At 42.0% G+C, this 19,824-nt stretch overlaps 1 protein-coding gene across 7 annotated transcripts in view; it reads left to right on the forward strand.

Annotated features, from left to right (window-relative positions):
- Nucleotides 1-19,824, forward strand: part of ZNF462 (zinc finger protein 462) — a 90,026-nt gene that overhangs the window by 52,619 nt on the left and 17,583 nt on the right. For 6 of the 7 annotated variants that reach the window (XM_038123573.1, XM_038123569.1, XM_038123568.1 and 3 more), the window contains 2 exons: nucleotides 3,764-3,955; nucleotides 18,720-18,984. In XM_038123573.1, coding sequence (XP_037979501.1) covers nucleotides 3,764-3,955; nucleotides 18,720-18,984 — 457 coding nt within the window. The remainder of the gene's footprint in view (nucleotides 1-3,763; nucleotides 3,956-18,719; nucleotides 18,985-19,824) is intronic. The other variant, XM_038123575.1, reaches the window with a different exon arrangement.

Below are 19,824 nucleotides of genomic sequence, written 5' to 3' on the forward strand. Positions count from 1 at the left end.
GTGCTTTAGGTGACTCTGGGAAAAAGACTGTGAGCAGCACCTTGGTTTTTTGGTAGAGTCTCCTGCTGGCTTTCCTGTTTAAACCAAACCCTGCAAACGCTGGGAGTCGGGTCTGTGTGCAACAGACTGAGATTGTCAAAATTGCGTTACCAAAGATGGAAATTTGTCTTGCAAATCTCTGCATTTCAGTATGGAATCCATACCAGCAAGCAAGCAAGACATGCTTCTGAGGAACAGGAACTGGGAAGGTGATGTGTCACACAGAGTAGGTCACCTGAAATGGTTGCACCTTTGATTATTAAAAAGTGAGACTCAGGGTTTCCTCATCTTTATTCCTTGGCTGTAGACTCCTGGCACCGTCACACATCCTGCATTGAAAGGTTATCTTTTGGTTTGCAATCCAAACATGCACTCTGGTGCAAATAATAGGATACTGACCAGTCTGAAAATCTGAGAACTAGCCCAGCTGTTTAAAAGTTGTGAGTAGAAACTCCTTGAACTTGAGGAGTTTCTGATAAAAAGGACCCACAAGCATGTTCCTTTTTTTATTATTTGCTTACTTTAAGTCATATACTCTGGGGTGGAGGAGGAAGGTGGAAAAATGGGGAGAAAAGGCGTAAGAAATTTGTAGCTGTCTGCTGATACAAACAAAAAAAAAATTGTTGCCATTGATCCAAAGGCATTTTTCATCTACAGAAATATAGGAGGGATTGATAGTCCTGTGTACTTTGTTTCCTGTATTTTTTTTTTTGATTTCACAGAGCTTGTGCCAGTTTCTGTACTTGGATGGATAAAATAGATTATCTTAACTTTTGCCACCTTCCTTTTGTATAGAAGGACCATGGCATTCTGTCCCTTCTAGGAAATCCAACTGTATGCCGCAGTTCCAGTTCACAGAATCCCACATCCTGTATGGAGGAGCCATGGTTCTTTATTTTCACCTACCATTAAGTAATGTTTTCTTTATGCTATTACACAGCTGGGCTCCTTGCTTGAACCTGCCAGATTTTTAGACCCAGAGTTACCATGCAGCTAATATTTACTTCAGACTTCTCTTCATGTAATTCATTGATTTATTTATTAGGAATTCATGCTTCTGAGCTTTGTTTAGTGGACAGACACCCCTTGAAGGGCCACGTTTTGCATTCTACAAGAACACAATTTCATGGTTGCCTTGATAGTGCTTGCACAGTGACTTGGGTAATAGGGTTTCCAAAGGCTTATGGATGTTTCTGCCTCAGTCCCATTTCTACCAAATGGATGGTCACGTCACAGAAAAGTTGCTTGTATGTTTTTCAGTCAGGACTTTGCCTTGGTGTGTTTTGAGTCAGCCATTCAGAAATATGTATTACTGAACAAACACGTCCGACTTCCTCAGACTCCCCAATTTTTCAATGACATGGTGGTTCTCTGAACCTCTCTTATGTTACCTTTTTTTTTTTTTCAATTGTCAATCGTCTCATTATCCATTTATTCAGAATTTAAAACTTCAGTCCTCCTGAATTTTTCCTGAACTCACCTGGAGATCTTTAAAAAGTCCATAAAATCCTGAATCCTGAAGTGTTTTACTCAGTCTGCCTCTCTGCCTCATTTTCTGGGTATGGATCAAAATTCAGTGAACTACAAAATCCGTTCTTGTGTGACAGCTGGTACCAGTGTTTCTGGCATTTGTTTTTTATCCAGTGTGTGCCATCTCCTTTGGCATGGAGCAGAACAGTTTACAGTTACTCTAAACGGGCTCTGTTGTTTTCATCTGAACTTTTTCACCTGTCCTTTATCTATTTTTTTTTCCTTGTGTTTTTGAGGAATCCTTTGTTACCAATTTCTTAATTAGCAATTGCTCTGGAAATGCGGAAATGAGTGATTGTAAGATAAGAGCATTGGTCCTGTTCAGTTTCTGTGTATTCTGGAACATAGTGCTTTGAGTACATATCAAGTGTTGAGACCCACTGCATAAAAGCTTACATTTATTTATTTGTATGTGTATTAATATGATCACTTGGTGAGATGCAAAACTAGCACTCAAAAAAAGTGCAGAAGACTTCTGTTGGGCCAAACTGTAGCTTTTCCTCTGCAATCAGGCACATGCTTTGATGTCCATTGGAAATGAATAATGGGCATATTTATTAGTGTGTCTAGGCTGCTTGGTATGTAATCATCCTTTATTTGCTTTAATGTCTTGTGGTGCTTTTAAGTTACCGGTTGGTGCACGTTGTCATCCAGGAATCTCTTACACTGACAAAGCCATGAAGGTCTATATCTGTGTCCCACTGGCATCTTGTAACTTTGGAATATTTTTTGTCCTTAAATTATTGTGATCCATTGAGCAACTCGTCGTGCATGCCACTCAAGAAATGTTGTATTCCTGTTTGTAAAAAGGAAATATGTAACTCGTGCAATGCCCAGGTGAGGAATGTCACTTGAAAAAACACAAAGGGGAGTTTTTTATTTCACCACTTCAGACTCTCCGAGTGACCTGTTCTCTTTCAGATGCAACAGAAAAGGGCATTCTAAGAGTTTGTATTTTGTCCTGATGATTAGCGTCGTTTTTCTGGAAGACAGGGGTGGGAGTTTTGTGGAGGATGGCTGCTAATCATTTCAGGTGTGCTTACTCTGAATGGCTGCAAACATGTGTGTTTTTGTATTCTCTTTCGGTTTACTTATTTCTGGTGTGGGAAAAAGTGCTGCTTGAGAACCTTCTTTGCTGGATTTGTCAAGAGGTGGAAAACATTTTCTGCTTCATCCATTACCAAAGCTCTCGCTCTTCTGTTGCTGTTCATGAATATTTCGCTCCTGTATTAGTTTTGGCACTTTATGTACAACTCATATGTGGCCAGTGTTACTCTTGTACATGGAAGTGGCACTTGCAAAACAATAACTTGGCACCTGTGTATAATATCACATTGTTTGTGTTGGGACAGTTTCACTTTGTGTTCCAATTGCCTCCATGCCTCTGTGCAAAACAAATCTTGTATCAGGATTTGTTTCCCCTTGTTTGCTGTCTCTATGGCTTGGAATGTATTCAGAATTAAATCCACTACTGTGCATTACTTCTGTTCTTTCACTTCTTTTAGTGGTTTCTCATAACACACTTCCACACAGCCTGGTAGATACACCCTTTTGTACTTGGCATTGCCATGTTCACCAGCCTTGACTTGGTTGCCCCTTCTTTGGAGATTGATGCTGCCTAATGCCAGGTTTTTTCATAAGGAAAACTGTAACCTTTCCCAAATGTAATTACACCACACACTTCTTTTTTTAAAATTTTTTTTCCTTTCTTTCTTTTTTGTTTGTGGAGCGCCCTTCGTTAGAGTTTTGTAGTGTCCTTCTTGCTTCATTAATAATGACGCTGGATGTGCTGCATGCAGAAACAAATGACTTCACCATCTCTAGTTGCTGTGCTCCCAAACAAAATTGGAAGCGCTGTGGTTAAGTTGCTCCATTTTCATCCCAGAGTCTGTTTTCTTCCCATACCATGCAACGCAGGCATGCTGAAAGTCTGGTCTCTGTTTCTCTCGACATCAGCCGCTGTACAAGGATCTGCAGTTGCCAGAAAGTGATACTTTAGTCCAAAGCAGGTGTCTACAACTACAGACTCCAGACTGCTCTGACAAGGAGACATGCATAGCTTGTTTCCTTTGGGATCAGTCTTTTCGCTGAAGAGTCCATGGGAATTTTACTGCCAAGTTCAGTAAGAGAAGTGTGAGGGCCCCATTTTGTTTCTTTTGTGAGCTGATGACTTGCCTGTATTTCGCTCACCCAGGTGAACATGCCTACAAATGTTCCTCCTGCTCATTTTCCACCATGACAATCAGCCAGCTGAAAGAGCACTCCTTGAAAGTGCATGGGAAAGCACTGACACTACCAAGACCCCGCATTGTCAACCTTGCAGCCTCACACGCCCACCACACCTCCAAGAACCACACTCCTGCTGAAGAAGTGGAGGACTCTAATGGTAAGAGGTGCCTCAGAGCAAGAATTTAATTGTCTAAGGTGCCGCTTAATATTTTTATTGCAAACCAAATTGCAGCAGGCAGCTTTGCACCAAAAGCATCTTCATTTGGTCATTAAGAGGAAGCCAGAAGTTGCATCAGAGCCCAAGAGTTAAATGTGGTGTTGTAGGAAGTGATCTGCTTTAGGTCCTCACCAGTTCATACTACGATTATTTGTTCCCTCGCTGCACCAGCTGACTTTGGATGCCACTGCTGGCTTTGCTAGCAGAGATTTACATTGTAGAAAATATTTCAGACTCATAATTTCCATTTGCAGCCAGTGGGAAAGGGGTCTTCAAATTCCATCCATGCTCCTGATTTTCTTTTATATTCATAGAATCGTAGAGTGGTGTGGGGTTGGAAGGGGCACCCTTGATGATCATCTCCTTTCACCCCTCTGCCATGGCCAGGGACAACTTCCACTATCCCAGGTTGCTCCAAGCCCTATCCAACCTCACCTTGGACTCTTCCAGGGATGGGGCAGCCACAGCTTCTCTGGGAAACCTCTGCCGGGGCCCCACCATCCTCACAAGGAACAATTTTTTCCTAATGTCTAATCTCATGAGTAGAGCACTTTGATGAAACCACATGATTAAGCTTAAAATGTGAACAATAGTAGGAAGAGTAATTGTTGTTGTTGTCTCTTGTACAGAGGACATCAAAAGTACCTTCAGGTATTCAGCTGCAGGAAGGACAACCTGAGCACTGTTTCCTTTTCAGTGCTTCTTTTGAAAGCTGTTAATCCTCTTGTGCTGGACGGGTGTGCAGAAGATGCTTGGAAAGCAGCAGAGGGAGGGACACCTTTTAAACAGAGAAAATAGAAGAGGTGATGTGGGGTATCACAGCAAGCTTTAAGGCTTTTTAAGTAGTACCTTATGAGGCATCTTCTGGTGTCACTTCCTACCAGTTAAGAGGAGAGGTCTTCTCTGAAAAAAAAAAGAAACCCAGCCTTAATTCCTGGATGAGTTTCATTGACATGGAAGGAGAGTATTTGCAGATGTTCAAAGAACTGGAATGTATGGAAGGTGTGTTAGAAGAAGGGAAAATACTTTTAATTTTCCAGAAACTTGAGTGGTTCTAGCTAAACAGCAAGAAATTTGTTGTTTGCTGTTTTGCTTGGGATACTGGTGAACTGAGGATGGGAGGCAGATGTTATCTGTCCTATTTTCCTTTCTTTCTCACCAAACAAAAACCACAAAAAAAACGAAAGTGAAATCAGAAAGAGTGGAAGAAAAGAAGTTCAGAAAACGCCTGAAAGGAATTGAAAGAAGTAAATAATCAGCCTAGAAATACCTTATTGAAGGGAAAAAAACAAAAGAGGCAAATATTTTTGTGATTTAGCAAGTCACTTTTTGGGTCAGAATCAGAATCTTAACAAGAGATTTTGACCAGCTGCTCCTAGACAACCTATTTGTCACTGGGTTGTCTGGAACATAGCAACTACTGAGTTTTTTTGCTAATGCTAGCTTAAGCTAATCCAGCAAGCTGAATACATCTTGAGATGTGTTCTACTGCTTTATTTTTTTTTTCTGCTTTTAAAATAAAATGTTCCACTACTGACTTAAGAAGTGGAGAATAATTTTCAGTGGCTGTCCAAGCCTTTCCTGTGTGTTAGCAGTCTTTTGTTATTGGTGTGCGGACAATACTCAGTTTTGGGAAGGATGGTTCAGTTACTTTTTTTTTTTTTTTTGCTTATCCCAGGAGCTCAAACTCTTGATTAGTGGAGTTAAAATTCAGGATGCCTCCTGTATCCTGTAGAGGATAATTCTGCAGCCTTTAAGAACTCTTCCTAGAAACAGTTAAAACGATGACTCTGTTAACAACAGCGTTTCATTGGGTTGACTTTGTTACCTAGACCTGTATTACAGCCTGAGACCAAGGCCAAATTTGTCCCAATTAGCTAGATCATCTTTAAATGGGGTTAATGGTTAAGTCACTTTGACAATAATAGAAGCCACCCACTGGGGAGCTCATCAGACAAGTACAGGTGCTACAATAATAGTGTTAGCATTTTCAGCATTGCTTGAGGAAGGAATAACCTGCTTTAAGTAGTTTTTTCACATTGTATAGTTGGTTTCAGATCAGGTTAATGGTGGCTGCTCTTACGGCATCGCGTGTTTTTTCGGTTTTTAGAAGGCAATAAACCATTGTCTCCATGGCCCAGGCCTGTGAGTCACAGGTGGTGTGCAAGACCAGATGAAATAACTGGTCCCAATAATAGGAAATGCAGGCACTGTTATGTCCAGCTGGAGCATTAGGAAGGGTTCACATGGTGTGGAGTAGCTGGATTTTGTCTGCTGGTGTGTGTGAATAACCTGCAGTGTGAACCATGATCAAAACTAATTCACCAGGGAGGCAGCACTGAACCTGGGCTGGGGTGAAAGGCAGACAAAAGGCTGCATCCCATTGTTAGGGAGCTTATTTTGTAGGTTGATGGGTGTGCAGCAGGCTTGTGTAATTGACGTGGTTGCAGAAAGGAGCTGTTCCTGCCTGTGAATGGATGCTGTGGTTGGAGTAGGAAATGCGTCAGGCTGGTTTGGGGAGATCTGGGGAGCTGACAGGACTCATCTTGTGGATTGTTAAACTCTGTAAAAATGTGGAAGAAGGGTACTGAATTGTAATAGCAAAGTGCATGAATAGAGCTGCTCTTCAACAGCAACCCAGTGGAACTTCTGTGATGCTTCTTTTCCTGGCAAAAACTGTTCCCTGACGGGCTTTTCTTAGAACATTCCTTTTGTTCTTTTAGATCCATCCATCCATTAAAAGACGTGAATGTAGTCAGATTTCTCTGGCTCATCTATTTCAGTTCTGTGTTGGTAGCAGCAGACCTAATCTGGACTGCTCAGCTGCTCGTCCCAGAGGTGTTTTGGGGTGCCTGGTAGGCTTTTCATGGAACTGAAGCTGAAGTGGAGTAGGTGCTGAATATTTTGGGTAGACCCATCCTTGCCAACTGTAATTTTGGTGACAGCTGTCATTAGAAAGCATAACAACCTCTTCAGTCCAGTTACTAACAACTATTCAGAGCATGTGTGCTTCTCTCAGGACAGTAGTGTAAGAAAGTGACGGTGTCACTCTTGACGAGTCAGCAGAGAAGGCTTTTTTTACAGATGCATCATTCAAAGATCCTGCCTTTTTTATCCTACCCCTCTTTGCCTGCTGGGCAATATTTTAATATATAAAGAGCCTGTTTTCACAGGTATCCTCTTCTAACCGGAAGTAAAGCACTCTGTGGGTTTTTTTGGTGTGTGGAGTGATGATATTTTGGTTTGTGAGTGTTCTTCTTACAGACATTCACAAAAAAAAACCTCCCAGAAAATACTGGTCATGAGTGATATTTTTCTGGTTTTCATGGTACAGGGGCACTGTATGGTTTGTAGTGTCCTCTTGTTGACACAATGAGGTTGCCATTGTGCTAAAATGTTCTTTGGCTCTCCTGACAGTTCACAGGTATTTTTTGTCTTGCAAGAAGGAAATGGTGGGGGTTTGCTGTGTGTTGCATGAGTGTTTGGCTTGTTTGTTTGAATTTACTTATTTTCGATTGACACTAAAATGTTCCTTAGTTCTGAGAGTGTGAGCAGCAAAAGTTAATTGTAAATGGAAATACTACAAACTGCTAGGAGGACTGGATGAATCTCCTCACAAGATTTGCTTCCGTGTTCTTTCGGCCTTTGTGAGAATAAGAGCTTGCATTAATCTCTGGCCAGAGAGAATTAGGCTTTTTTGGGCTTTTTTGATGGCTTTTTTGGGCTTTTTTGATGATGGTGTCATCCTGTGGGGCTGTGTGTGTCACAGGTAAGTGTTCCCAGCTCTGCTCCTGTTGAGGGCAAGGCAATAGAATCCAAAACAAAATTAAAAAAAAAAATCTGTATTTCCAAGGCACCACATGGGAATGCTCTCATCTCTTTCCATAAGAAAGAGCTGCAAAGACACAGAGCAGATGCAAAAAAATTGTGTGGCTGAGCATGAGAAAACACGACACAGCAGCAGGAGTTGTGTGCAGAGGGATCATCAGCTGATGAGGGGTGTTGTAAATGTGTGTTTGTGGTCAGGGGCTGGTGATCTGCCCTCCCCTCACAAACTGCAGAGACACAAAGCTCAAGCCCTTGCCATAAAGTCTATAAAGCAGAGTGACTGAACAGACTGATGAACAATTTCATCTTGTGCCTTCAAACACAGCAAAGGCTTCTTGAGAGCATGTGAAAGACCTGTCCGAAATTGCCCTGGCTGCTATTGCTGATTTTTGGAGTAGCTCTTTATTTTTTGAAAATAAACCCTTTGGCCTAACCATGTTGTAGAGCAAGGCACTGCTCTTTATTCATATGGCTGGCAGATTTGGAGCCTCATAAATTTCCTTTTATCATGACTGTGTGCAGTAATTCAAAACTATAGCTTTTAAAAATTTTAGTGTTTAAGAATATTGAGTTGTCGAAATAAAGCAGCAAAGTGCCAGGCTAAACAGACCTGGATGTCGTTTCTCCTCAGTCATGCTACTGTGTGGTATATGACCATTTCTTTTTACTGGCCCCCAGTTCTTGATCTATAGAAAGTAGCACACTTTTTGTGTGCAGTTGAAGTTCAATAATTATGCTTTTCACTGCTGTGCAAGCCAAACAGGATTTATCATTAAGACCAGCACACGTCACAAAACACTTGTAAGTAAGGTCAGAACTAGAAGATTTCTTGAGTCTCCCAGTACATGGTATGTCAACGTCTTAATTAAATTTAATTAATTGCAGCAGCAAATGCATTGAAAACTGCTAAGTGAAACATCCAGTGCCCCATTCCAGGTTTTTTTTCCTGAACTTTAGCCTTTGCCAGTGGAAAATAACTTTGCCTCATCTAGAGGCTGAAATGTAAATACATGTGCTTGCTTTGCCAGAGCTAGGCTGGGCACAAAACTGCTTGACTAGGTCTTGTTTCTTGGACTGTTATTCCAGAACTGTAAATCCCTTCCCATTTCTGTACACTTTTTCAAAATAGATAGTGCACAATCAGACTGTGTGTCTTCTTCTGTGCTGACTCACAGATGAGCTCCTGAAGGGTGCAGAGGGCCTTTGGCAGGTTTTGCTAAAGCAATTTCATGTAATACCAGAACGAGGGGAGAACTATGGGCAGCAAGGCACCATTTCAAGAAAACCCACAAATCTGGTGCCAGTGAGTCATGATTCTGCCTTCCACCTTTCAGAGGAGAGGCAGGCATTCCATGTGGCGGGACATACCACCCTAATTTTTGGGTTCTCCTGTTTTTTGTTGTTGTTGAGTCTTTTAAATCCACATCATGGATTGTGGCTGACTTGCTTAATTTTTATTCACATGCACTGTTGCTCTTGATAAGGGATCTTTTTCTAACCTTGCAATCAGGGCAGAGAGTTCCTAAGATGGTCCCTTCCCCTTTGGTGCTGTTTCTCTGTTATTGTTGCTTGTGTGTCTTTGTGTTTTATGGCTGCTGCTGTCTGGGGTCAGTCCTCACAGCCAGAAAACTTGGTATTAGAGCAGAATGTGTTTAGTTCTGGGTTTGGGTTTTTTTTTGGGAGGAGGGCTTGGACAAAGACTCTTTTGAAGTTTCAGGCCCTTTTGTTTCACTGCAGTTTGTCTGGAAGGGCAGAGAGCCAGTAGTGACTACAGGGCGAATTCAGGCAGAGCTTCAACAGCTAATTGCTTTAATTGCCAGGTGAGTTGGAAGGATTGCATCCATGTTAAGGATGCAAGATGGTGATCTGCATACTGCGGTACAGGAGATGGTTTTGCTTTTGTAGTTACACTTGGGCTGCAAAGAGCTGTCTGCTTGTTCTGCTTGTTTCCCTGCTTTTGTGCCCCACAGGAGTGATGCCTGGTGCTCACTCTCAACTATCAGATTAACCTGTATTACCTCCAGGCTGCTTTTTTTATTTTCCCCAGCTGTGTTCCTTCTTTCTCTAACCTAGAGCAAGTTCCTGCTTTCCCCTCAGCCTTTGCTGTTCCTCCCACAGTGGCCTCACAGTGCTTTAAAACTCTGTGGTAATTGTTGGTGTGTCTTACTCCTTGTGGTCAGTGTTAAGCTGAATATCAGATGCTGTATCAGATAGGACTTTTCTCCTCCATCAGATTGGCAGGGACTGGTGGAACAAGCACAGGGCTTGTTCACCTCCACTTTTACTGAACAAACTCCTCATTGTTCCAAGGTCCTGAGGCACTGGGGGGATGACCTTCTTCTCTGAAGCGCTCTTCCACTGGGATATAGTTGTTTGGCTTCTGGCCTTTTCCTGCAGCATGTTGAGAACTGTTTTGTGGCTGGTGGAGCAGAGGGAGATGTCATTGGCTGTGCTGAGGGGAGTGTCAGCTCACTGTTCATTGTGCTTTTTTTTTTTTTCCTGGTGCTGTTTTATGTGCTTGAGCTGAATGGGCAAAGGCGAAGCTGAGATTGAGCAGGATGCAGGCTGGAGCTCAAGGTTGGTGTCAGCCTTGTGTGGAGTTGTGCACCCTGCTGTGATGGGATTGCTGTGGCCCTGGAAGGCTTTCCTAGGCTGGGGAGAAGACAAAATGTTTGGGTGGGTCAAGAAATTAATGAAGGAAGGAACATCTGATGCAGCAAGAAGTTACCTGATAGCACCCACAGTGAAAGAAAGAAGCATATCCCGACTCCTGTTGTGGGTTGGGTTTTTGTTGTTTGTTTGTTTTTTTTTCTCTTGAGATTTTTGCTTTCTTTTGGCTCTGGTTTTTGTGTTCAGGATAAAGAACAGAGTGGTAGATGCTGATCTCTTGTGTGTCTGGGGAATTTGTGATCACTCAACACAGAGTGAAAAATGTGCTGTTGGCATGACAGGGGTACAGGGTGTGCCTTGACCAAGGATGTGCAAGAAGGCATTTCTGCCGAGCATCATACCCACATATCACAGCCTTCTCTGTCAGCCTCACTGAAAATCTCCCTGTCACCTGAGACTCCAGTTTATCCCATTGATTTAGAACATGCTGGAGGGATTTGGTGCTTGGCAGAGAGGTAAAACTTCTTTGCTCATTTTAGCTCTGTTGAAATAGATGTGTGTTATCATCATAGTTGACAGCCCAAGATTTGACATTTAAGTAGCTGGTTTTGTTTCTTCTTTAAGGAGCATTGTTACTACAAGTGCTTGGAAACACTGCCCGGAGTGTTCTGAGCTCAGAGCGGGTGATAGAGATGAGGACTTTCTGTTGGCAATAAAAATAATGTCAAGGTGTGTGCTGGAGGTCTCCAGAACAAATTACACCAGTTCAGGTTCCTGAGCTCTGTGGTTAGAATGAATTCTTGGTACCCACGTATTGCCACTGTCATTTTAGGGCCAGTTTTAAAGCAGAATGCCAATAAGTATTGCTTGATAAATTGATTTTTCCCCCCCTCTTCATTTCAAGCCTTAAAGGAGAGTAAGTGTCATTTAGGTGACAGAAACACGTGTGTTTGTGGCACTGTGTTTGTATTTATACAAATACGTAGAGCATCATATACGGAAGGAAGTGTGAAAATTACCTGATGAATTGCCCTTAAAAATGAGAAGGAAATCATGGAACACAGTAGCATGAGGATCAAATGGCTACTGATGAAAAAGAAAAAAAGTTGATTGATAGATTATTATCTTGAGTGAAGAATCAGTTGAAGTAGAACTATGTAAATTCCAAAAAGAGCCTGTTACCAGTAAGTCCTTTTAGCAGATCTGTTAAATCAGTGTCTTGCTAAAGCTAATTTCCATTTCTGTTTGTGTTCCCCTCCTCTGCAAATGCACTTCCATATATGAAGTTTGAGTTTGGTTCAACAGAATAAGGAATAGCTAGACAAACTTTTTATTTTATGTGTTTTATGGAAATAGGTAAGATTATGGAGGTCCCAGTGTTTGACATGTAGCAGAAATCCTGGGTTTAAGTGCAATCCTGTGTTTAGGCAGTGGAATTTAATTCTGTTTGCAGTGAGAGGGTTGTGTGCAGCCTAAATGTGACCAGTAAGTGGCCAAGTCACCTAAAGAACAGGAAAGTTAAATTGAGTTGAGGGCAGGAAAGAAATATTGTTGTGGGGAGAAGAGATAAAAACAAGGGATGGCTCAAGTTATGGTGAAGCATTTCCTGAGCACTAAACTGGTCCTTCCAAATCACAGCATCAGCAGAGCAGGGTGGTGCCTGCCTTGAAAGCTCACACAAATGGGAATTTCTGGTGGTGCTGAATACTCTAAAACAGAGGAGCATGGGGATCTCCTGGACTGATCTTTTCCTTCTTACAGAAATACTGTAGTATAACTTATGTTATCAATTATACTACTCCTCCATAGATCTTAATTAGTCCCTGCTGCTTTCAAATGCATCATCTTTCACAGACTATTGTAGGCACTCTTGATCTCAACTATGAAACTTCAAAATTCTTGTACAGGCAGCAGGGTGAGAGTCTCTCTGTGGAAGTGATTCAGATAATAAAAATTATTTATTATTTTCTTCTTAAAAGGTGAAATTTATGTCCCTTGGAAGTTACTTGGATATTAGCACAAGAAGCTGCACAGCCTCTGTGCTGTCTCAGTCCCAATCAGAGCTATGGTATGCACACAAATTCAGAGGAAATTCAAAGTTATAGAGAAGTATGGCTATAGCTTCTCTCATCTCTTTCTCATTGCTCTCTTCTGACGCTTAGAAATACATGTAATATCCTTCTCAAAAAAGCTGGTCTGTCATGATGCAAGAAGTGGCCATTAGAGATAATGCTGAAATAAATTCCACCAACAAAGTTTGATTTCGTTTAGTTTGGGTTTTCTTTTTCGGTTGGTTGTTGTTTTTGTTGTTTTGGTTTGGGATTCTTGTTGTTTTTTTGTGGGTAGTAGTGGTGCATAAATCCCTTAAATGCTGATTTTATTCCAGGGCTTTATTTTCTTTACTTTGTGATTACTCTTTGCTTTTTTAATTTGGGAGTGTGCAAGTGAGGGCACAAAACTTGTTTCTGTTATCCCTCCCTCGTAACATTCTGGCAGTGTTAAGGTTCATAAGGAGAAATCAGACTTTAGGTAGAGGACTAGGCTCACACTCTGTTTATGAGCATGCAGTGAACAAGACTTGCACTGTCTGGTTCCCTGAGCTTTCTCATGAATGTTTAGTTGCGTCTCTCTGCGTCTTAGTCTATTCTATCCTCCCCTTCCCTCAGCTTAATTTATTGCCAGAACATTTCACCCTCCCACATACTCTTCCTTCCAGGTCAGTGCTGTGTGGCATAAAGTGAACAAATGTGTGCAGTCTTCACAGTCTTTGTGTGGCACCCTGCTTCGCCACCTTCCCACTTTTCAAGCTGTTGCCATTCATGGCTATGTGCAATCCTGCCACTCAGTCAGCTGGTGATTTTGAGTCCCGTTGAATTTTGGAAGGGATTGCGTTCCTAAATCTCCTAAATTCCACCCTTACGCTTATCTTAAGCATTTTAAAATAGCAATTTGCCTTATGTTGTTTGTTGGTGTTCTTTGGTGCAGCATTGCATCTTTACTTGGTTTTACAAATTTTTTTATCCAGAGGAGACTGCTTCTTTTCTGAAATCCTTGGATTTTTTTCCTGTCATTCTTCGAGGAATTTTCTTTTTGTGAATGAATTCGGATAAAATTAAATAGCACTCCAAATATTTTCCTCTTGGTCTCTCTAGAACGTTTCCTCACAGATCCAGAATGTCCTAGGCCTGTATTAATATTTAATTTCCTTTTTTCTCTCACAAAGCGTTACTAAGCACTTTCTTTTATTTATACATTCCCTTTGGGTTTTTTTCCTTATCTCATGAGCCAAACTTCTCTGTCCCCAGTTTCACTGTTCTTACAAATGCTGGTCTCTTTTGACTGGTTGATGTTTCTGGGTGAATGTACCAGGAGAGCATGGTGTCTTCGCTTTTATCTCCTAGTGACTCCTCCTGCTTGTTGAGCTATTAAATTATTAAAATTCTGTAAAATCAACAGCGTCACTTTCCAGTGCACTCCAACAGCTGCTTTTCCTGAGCAGTGTTCCTCCCTCCACCCCTATCCATCACTGTGCAGGCATGAAAGTGTTTATATTACATATGTCTGGTTCTGTCCACCCTAAAAGGATAAAGCAGTGCTCATATTTCCTCCCTCTAATAAGTCCTTTTCCCTCTTGTTTCTCAGCTGTTGCTCAGTGTCTCTTACTTAGACGTGTCTGGGTGAATTTCTGGCCTCTTCTTGTTGGGTTTAGGAGTCTTGTGGAAGTGTTTTGCTGTTGCATATGGTGTTCATTGATACCTCTGAAAATACCTACAAACAACTGAAACATCTCAGAATTTCTCCGTAAATTTATGTTTTCAGTTTGGGATCTGAAACTGCATTTTTTTCTCCTGGAAGGGATCCCAAAGTTTTTTTTTCCATTTAGGTATCTGAAACATGTTATAAGCTGCACTTAGGATCCAATGAAACTTTGGGTTTTCATTTTGCTTCTGTGGTGGGTTTTCATTGTATATTTTCTTTGTACATTTTTTTCCCCAGTGTGTGACCCTGGGGTATGCAGGGAATCAAGCTGAATTTTCATGACTGTATTGCCTTGCTCTTTTGGCTCAGATAGTAACTTCCAGATTTGTTGGCAGACTCAGATTTGTCCCAGTCTTTGGGACTGTACTCTGGATGAAGTTTTTGGGGCAACAGCATTCCTCCTGACCAGGGATTTTATGTTCTAGGCATTCTGGAAATGCCCCTGGAGGGACACAGAGAGACTTTCTTGTGTGTTTTTACTAGAATGCAGCAGTAATTTAGATGCAGCTCTGTTGATAAATCACCACATGGACAATCATTTCTCCTGTTTTCCTTTCAACTTCTGGAATTTTGGTTCTAAAAACGCTCATCTATACTAAGGAAAGATAATGCCTTTTAGATCCATAGGTGCTGGCCGGGGTTACATTATTTGTTGGCCTTGTTATTTGTCCTGTGCAGGTAATTTGTAGGTAGATGCCATATGTAAAATCTCAAAATTGCGATTCTCAGCATTGCTGCTGTTTTTTCCATTTTTAACTGCAGCAATCACTGCTAATTTTTGCCTCTTGACATGGCTGTAAGTGTCCTTCATTTTATCTCAGATCATCCTATGCTGTTATCTTGTTTTTGGAGTTGCACAGTGAAGTCCTTCCATTCCTTTTGAATAAAATTGGTCTTTAAAAAGGAGTCTCAGTGTTTTGGGTGTAGGCTTTTTTTGTTTGTTTGATTGTTTCAAATGAGCCAGGGCTAAGTGTTCCATTTTCTTCCCTTTCATTGCATATATGAATGTGCTTTATTTTCTTGTGCTGCCCCAAGGCTGTGGAGTGAAAAAAAAAGTCTTTTTTTTCCTTAAAATGTAAATGGTACTTCCTGGTGTTTCATTTTTCTTAATTTCCCTTCCATTTGTGTTTTTTCACTGCTGCTGTGTTTTACATATACTTAATACAAATTTTCTTTAATCTTCCTTTTGCTTGTTTTAAATGTTTTCTGCTTTCTGATTTCATAAGCTTTTAGGGCCTTTTTTACTTTTTTCAGACACGGATGGCTAAAGCCTCTTCCTGCTCTAGCCCAAGGCTGTTAACACTTTATCAGAGTGCACCCAGCCCTTTGTGCTTGGGGGTGCAGGAAAAAGAAGAGGTGGAACTTGCATTGTGTAAGGCCACGACTCAGTTTTTGGGTCAGTTCTGGAGGAAAAGCTCTGCTCCTTTCCTCCTTCATCCTCCAGCCTGGCATCCTGTTGTTGGGACAACACCTCCAAAAAGTGTCTGGAACATCAGCCCACTCTTCCAGCAGGAATAGAGCAAGGAAAAATGACGTTTTTAAAGCAGTGCTCTGTGATTGTAGATATGCATCCTCTGGCCCTTCTCTAAGACGCTGCTTTTGAAAAAATAAAATTTTAAAAAATATCCAAAAGCTCACCCCCATCCGCTGTTTCTCATTCGCTGGCAGTTTGCATTCTGTGTGCCAGAATGCATCTCAGGAGGCAGGCTCAGGTCAGCTGCTGCTGGTTTTGGAGTGGGCAAATGAAGGTGTGGGGCTCACTGAAACCCAGTGGAAAACTTCCCCTGCCTTCAGTCACCTTTGGGCTCTGTCCAGGGCGTTCTTGGTGGAGCTGGGCTGCACCTTCATGCCGGGAGAACTGTCTGGCAAGCTGGTTCTCAGACACCATCAGAAGCCCTATGCACTTGCATTAATCCTGAGTGTTTTCCTCCAGGAAGTGCTAAATCTTGCGCCGCAGCAAGCTTGAAGCAAGTGTAATGAAAGAATTTGGCAAGGGAAAAGGCAAGGAGTACACTAGGCCCTGCATGCTGCCATTGTTCAAGGGTACAACTCACTGAAAAAAACTCTTCAGATGGCTTTTTTAAATTCCTTTAAATGTCATGACTCTTTCAAGTGTAATGAAGCAATATACTAAAAACCGTGGGGTGGCCTGTGTGAAAGGTAGAATTTTCTTCTGGCTATTGATGATGACAGGGAAAGCTACTTGATGTGCTTTTTTTTTTCTGGTTTTGTGTGTGGGAATTGACATGGAACTATCTGCCTCTGCAGTTTTCACATACCAGATTCCACAGGGCTGTGTAAATAACCGATGGAAAGTCGGAAAGCTGGAATAATAGACACCAGATGATAGGAGGAGTAAAAACATCTGAAGTACAGTAGATCTTGCAGACAACAGCAGAACTTCCTTCTCCTGAAAAGAATGGTTTTTAGACCTGTAGCTTTCTTAGCCATGGATATCTCTGGGACTGTGGCCAGGAACATTGGTGATGTGGTGGAAATTTTTGATCCTTTCTTCCTGAGGAGGGGAACAAGTGAGCCACAAAGTAGACTTCAATACCCTAAGAGTAATTTGACTAGAACACATTAAAAAAAGAAAAAGAAAAAAGAAAAAAAGAAAGAAACAACAAAAAGAAAAACCCACCCCTGTTTCAAATGCTATGAACTTTCTTTTTAGGCTGCCTTGCCCTTGCCAGGAGATCTGTCTAACTGTGTTTTGAGCTTTTGGAATCACTGAACCTGGTAGCCCAGAGAAGTGAGTCAGCAAATCCCGTCTGAGCCCTCAAGGTTCTGTTCCAAAGGAGGGTGAGGACACAGTTGCTGCCTTTGAGAGAAGAGAGACCTCTGCAGAGGGTTTGCAGCTCCTCAGGGCTGTCCTGTGCCAGAGTAAAGGATGTGGGGAGCCTGCTTCAGACACAAGGGAAGGAAAGCCTTGACATTTGAACAGGTGGAGCTCACTGTGAGCCGTCCTGGAGAACAAACGTGCTGTGAAAGTGGTGGAAGCAAGGGATGATAAATGCTGCGTTGTAATCCAGCCTCACTCAGCTGATGGGGCTTGGATAAGAAAAACAAACTCAAATTCCATTCATTTTACCAGAATCTTTCATGTCTCTGCCTTTCCCTTTGCTATGTACACCTGGTGGTGAAGCCAGGGGAGCCTGGAGACATTTACCTGCTGTGTCTGTTTTGTTTCAGGGTTTGGTTTGGTTTTTTTATTGTCATTATTTGTTACTCATTTCTTGGGCATGTGTAACCCCCGCCTGTGGTAGTGGGAAAAGAAAGCAAGCATTTTGCTCTTTTGAAGACAGGTGGAGAAGTCCCCACACTCAGTTTTGTATAGGCCTGTTTGCCTTTTGTTTCCCCATACTAATTGGTTGAAATGGATGGTGTTAAGTTCCCACAAGTGTGTGTCTGTTAGGGAATTCTTATATATCTAGCCTTGGGGAATTCAGCTTTGGAAAATGAAGTACACATCAAAGCAGGAGGTGGCTAGTACAGTTTGTGTCCTGACTTCCCTCCCACCTCCCCCCTCCCCTAGCTTTTCTTCCCCCTTCTAGAAAGCCTAGGAAAAGAGCCTTTTGTCTTCTATTCAGGAAAATTGCACTGAAATTCATCTGTGCTTTATTCATCTGCTTTGATTTGTGCCATTCATGGGCAGCTGTGGGTTATGTAGAACAAAGCAGATGGATTCCTAACCTCCACATTCAAGCAGTGTGTTGGGAAAGGTTCAACACCACCCTCCCTCCCCCCACACTCCTTTTTTGGGGTATCCAACCAACATGTTACAGCTTTCAGTTTCAGTACTGAGACATCTCTGGACTCTGTTCCTCCACATGCCATTAAAATGGTGTGGCAGAGTTCTGCTGGCTTGTAGAAGGGATGTGTCTTTGGAGATCTCTTTTCTCAGTATGGCAAAGCAGCAGTTTTAAAGTTTGCTTTACTGGAATTTATGATTAAACATCTTTATTTTCAATGATGATTTAATTTCTAACATCATCAGCATGAGTAGGGAAGAGTATCCGTTTTTTTTTCTTTTTTCCTTCTTTTTTTTTCCACATAGATAGATTATTTACATGTACTCTGTGTCAGATCTTTACCTTGTGTGAACTGGCATAGGATATTTGAGAGGATCTGGTCTGATTTATGTGCCAAACACATAAAAACATTTGGCAGTATGATTAAAGGGCTTTACCTTCAAAATTTAAGTGTCTTAAAATCAAGCTTCTTTTTTAGACTACTTTAATTTAAGTGTGTCAGTGAATGTTTCTCCCTGAATCAGATCTAAAAAAGCGTCATTTATATTTCTCACCTTATAAATTGTAGAATGCACATTAAATTAGATTAAGAAGTGCTGCACCTCTTAATCCCTTCAGAAAGCAGGATTAGTTTCATAACCAACAGCTTGATCAACCCCCTCCAAAAGCCAGTAGGTTCTGGAGCAGGCATCATCAAACCTTTTTTAGATTTGTTGATCCACCTGTAATAACAGCTCCGCTCTGTTTCCCTGCAGACTCTTCATACTCGGAGCCTCCTGATGTTCAGCAGCAGTTGAACCACTACCAGTCTGCAGCTTTGGCCAGGAACAACAACAACATCAGCCCAATCCCACTTTCTGGGAGTGCTGCAGGAGTGGAAAAAGCAGAAGCCATCCTTAACTGTGAATTTTGCGAATTCTCTTCGGGTTACATCCAGAGCATCCGGCGCCACTACCGCGACAAGCACGGAGGGAAGAAGCTCTTCAAGTGCAAAGATTGTTCCTTTTACACAGGCTTTAAGTAAGTACTGTGCTAAACAGGTGAACTGAACTCGTAAGGAGTTTTTTTTTCAGCGCCTGAAAAGACTTCTGAGGTCTTTGATGGCTAACAAGAGCATGGCCACTGCTGACCAGGGACAGGAGCGTAGGAAATGCCATGCCAGATCACAGCAGCATCCATGTAATCCATTTTCTTCTCTCCTACAACAGCCGGTACCATCTGCTGCAGCGCAGACAACAGCACAGTTGCAGTAGGTTTCAGAATCATGGAATTGTTTAGGATGGAAAAGACCCTTAAGATCATCGAGTTAACCATTAGCCCAGCACTGCCAAGCCCAGCTTTAAATCTTAGTGACACATCTGCACATCATCGAAATCCCTCCAGGGCTGGTGACTCAACCACTTCTCTGGGCAGCCTGTTCCCATGCCTGACAACCCTTTCTGGGAAGGAATTTTTCCCTACATTCAATCCAAATCTCCTCTGGTGCAACTTGAGGCCGACAGGTTCACAACATCCCCGTTGTCTGCTTGGCATGATCCTTCTTGCAAAAGTCATAAACTCTCCACTTTTCCCTGAGTCAGACACATCTCTCTGTTGGCACATGGATTCAATCTGCTCTTGCACCTTTAGGATTTTCTCCTTGGAGAACATCCAGTGTTCCTGGATTCCTTTGTCCTCCAGGATGCCCTCCCAAGGGACTCTCTCAACCAGTCCCCTAACCAGGCCACAGTCTGCCCTCTGGAAGTCTAGTGTGGCAGTCTGCTGCACCCCTCCTTACTTCTCTGAGATTCTCTGAGAATCAAAAACTATCGTTTCATAATCCCTTTGTCCTTACATGTGAAAATTTTCTCTGCAGAAATA

The sequence above is a fragment of the Motacilla alba genome, chromosome Z, assembly GCF_015832195.1.
Source record: "Motacilla alba alba isolate MOTALB_02 chromosome Z, Motacilla_alba_V1.0_pri, whole genome shotgun sequence".
In the NCBI taxonomy this organism is placed as follows: Eukaryota; Metazoa; Chordata; class Aves; order Passeriformes; family Motacillidae; genus Motacilla; species Motacilla alba.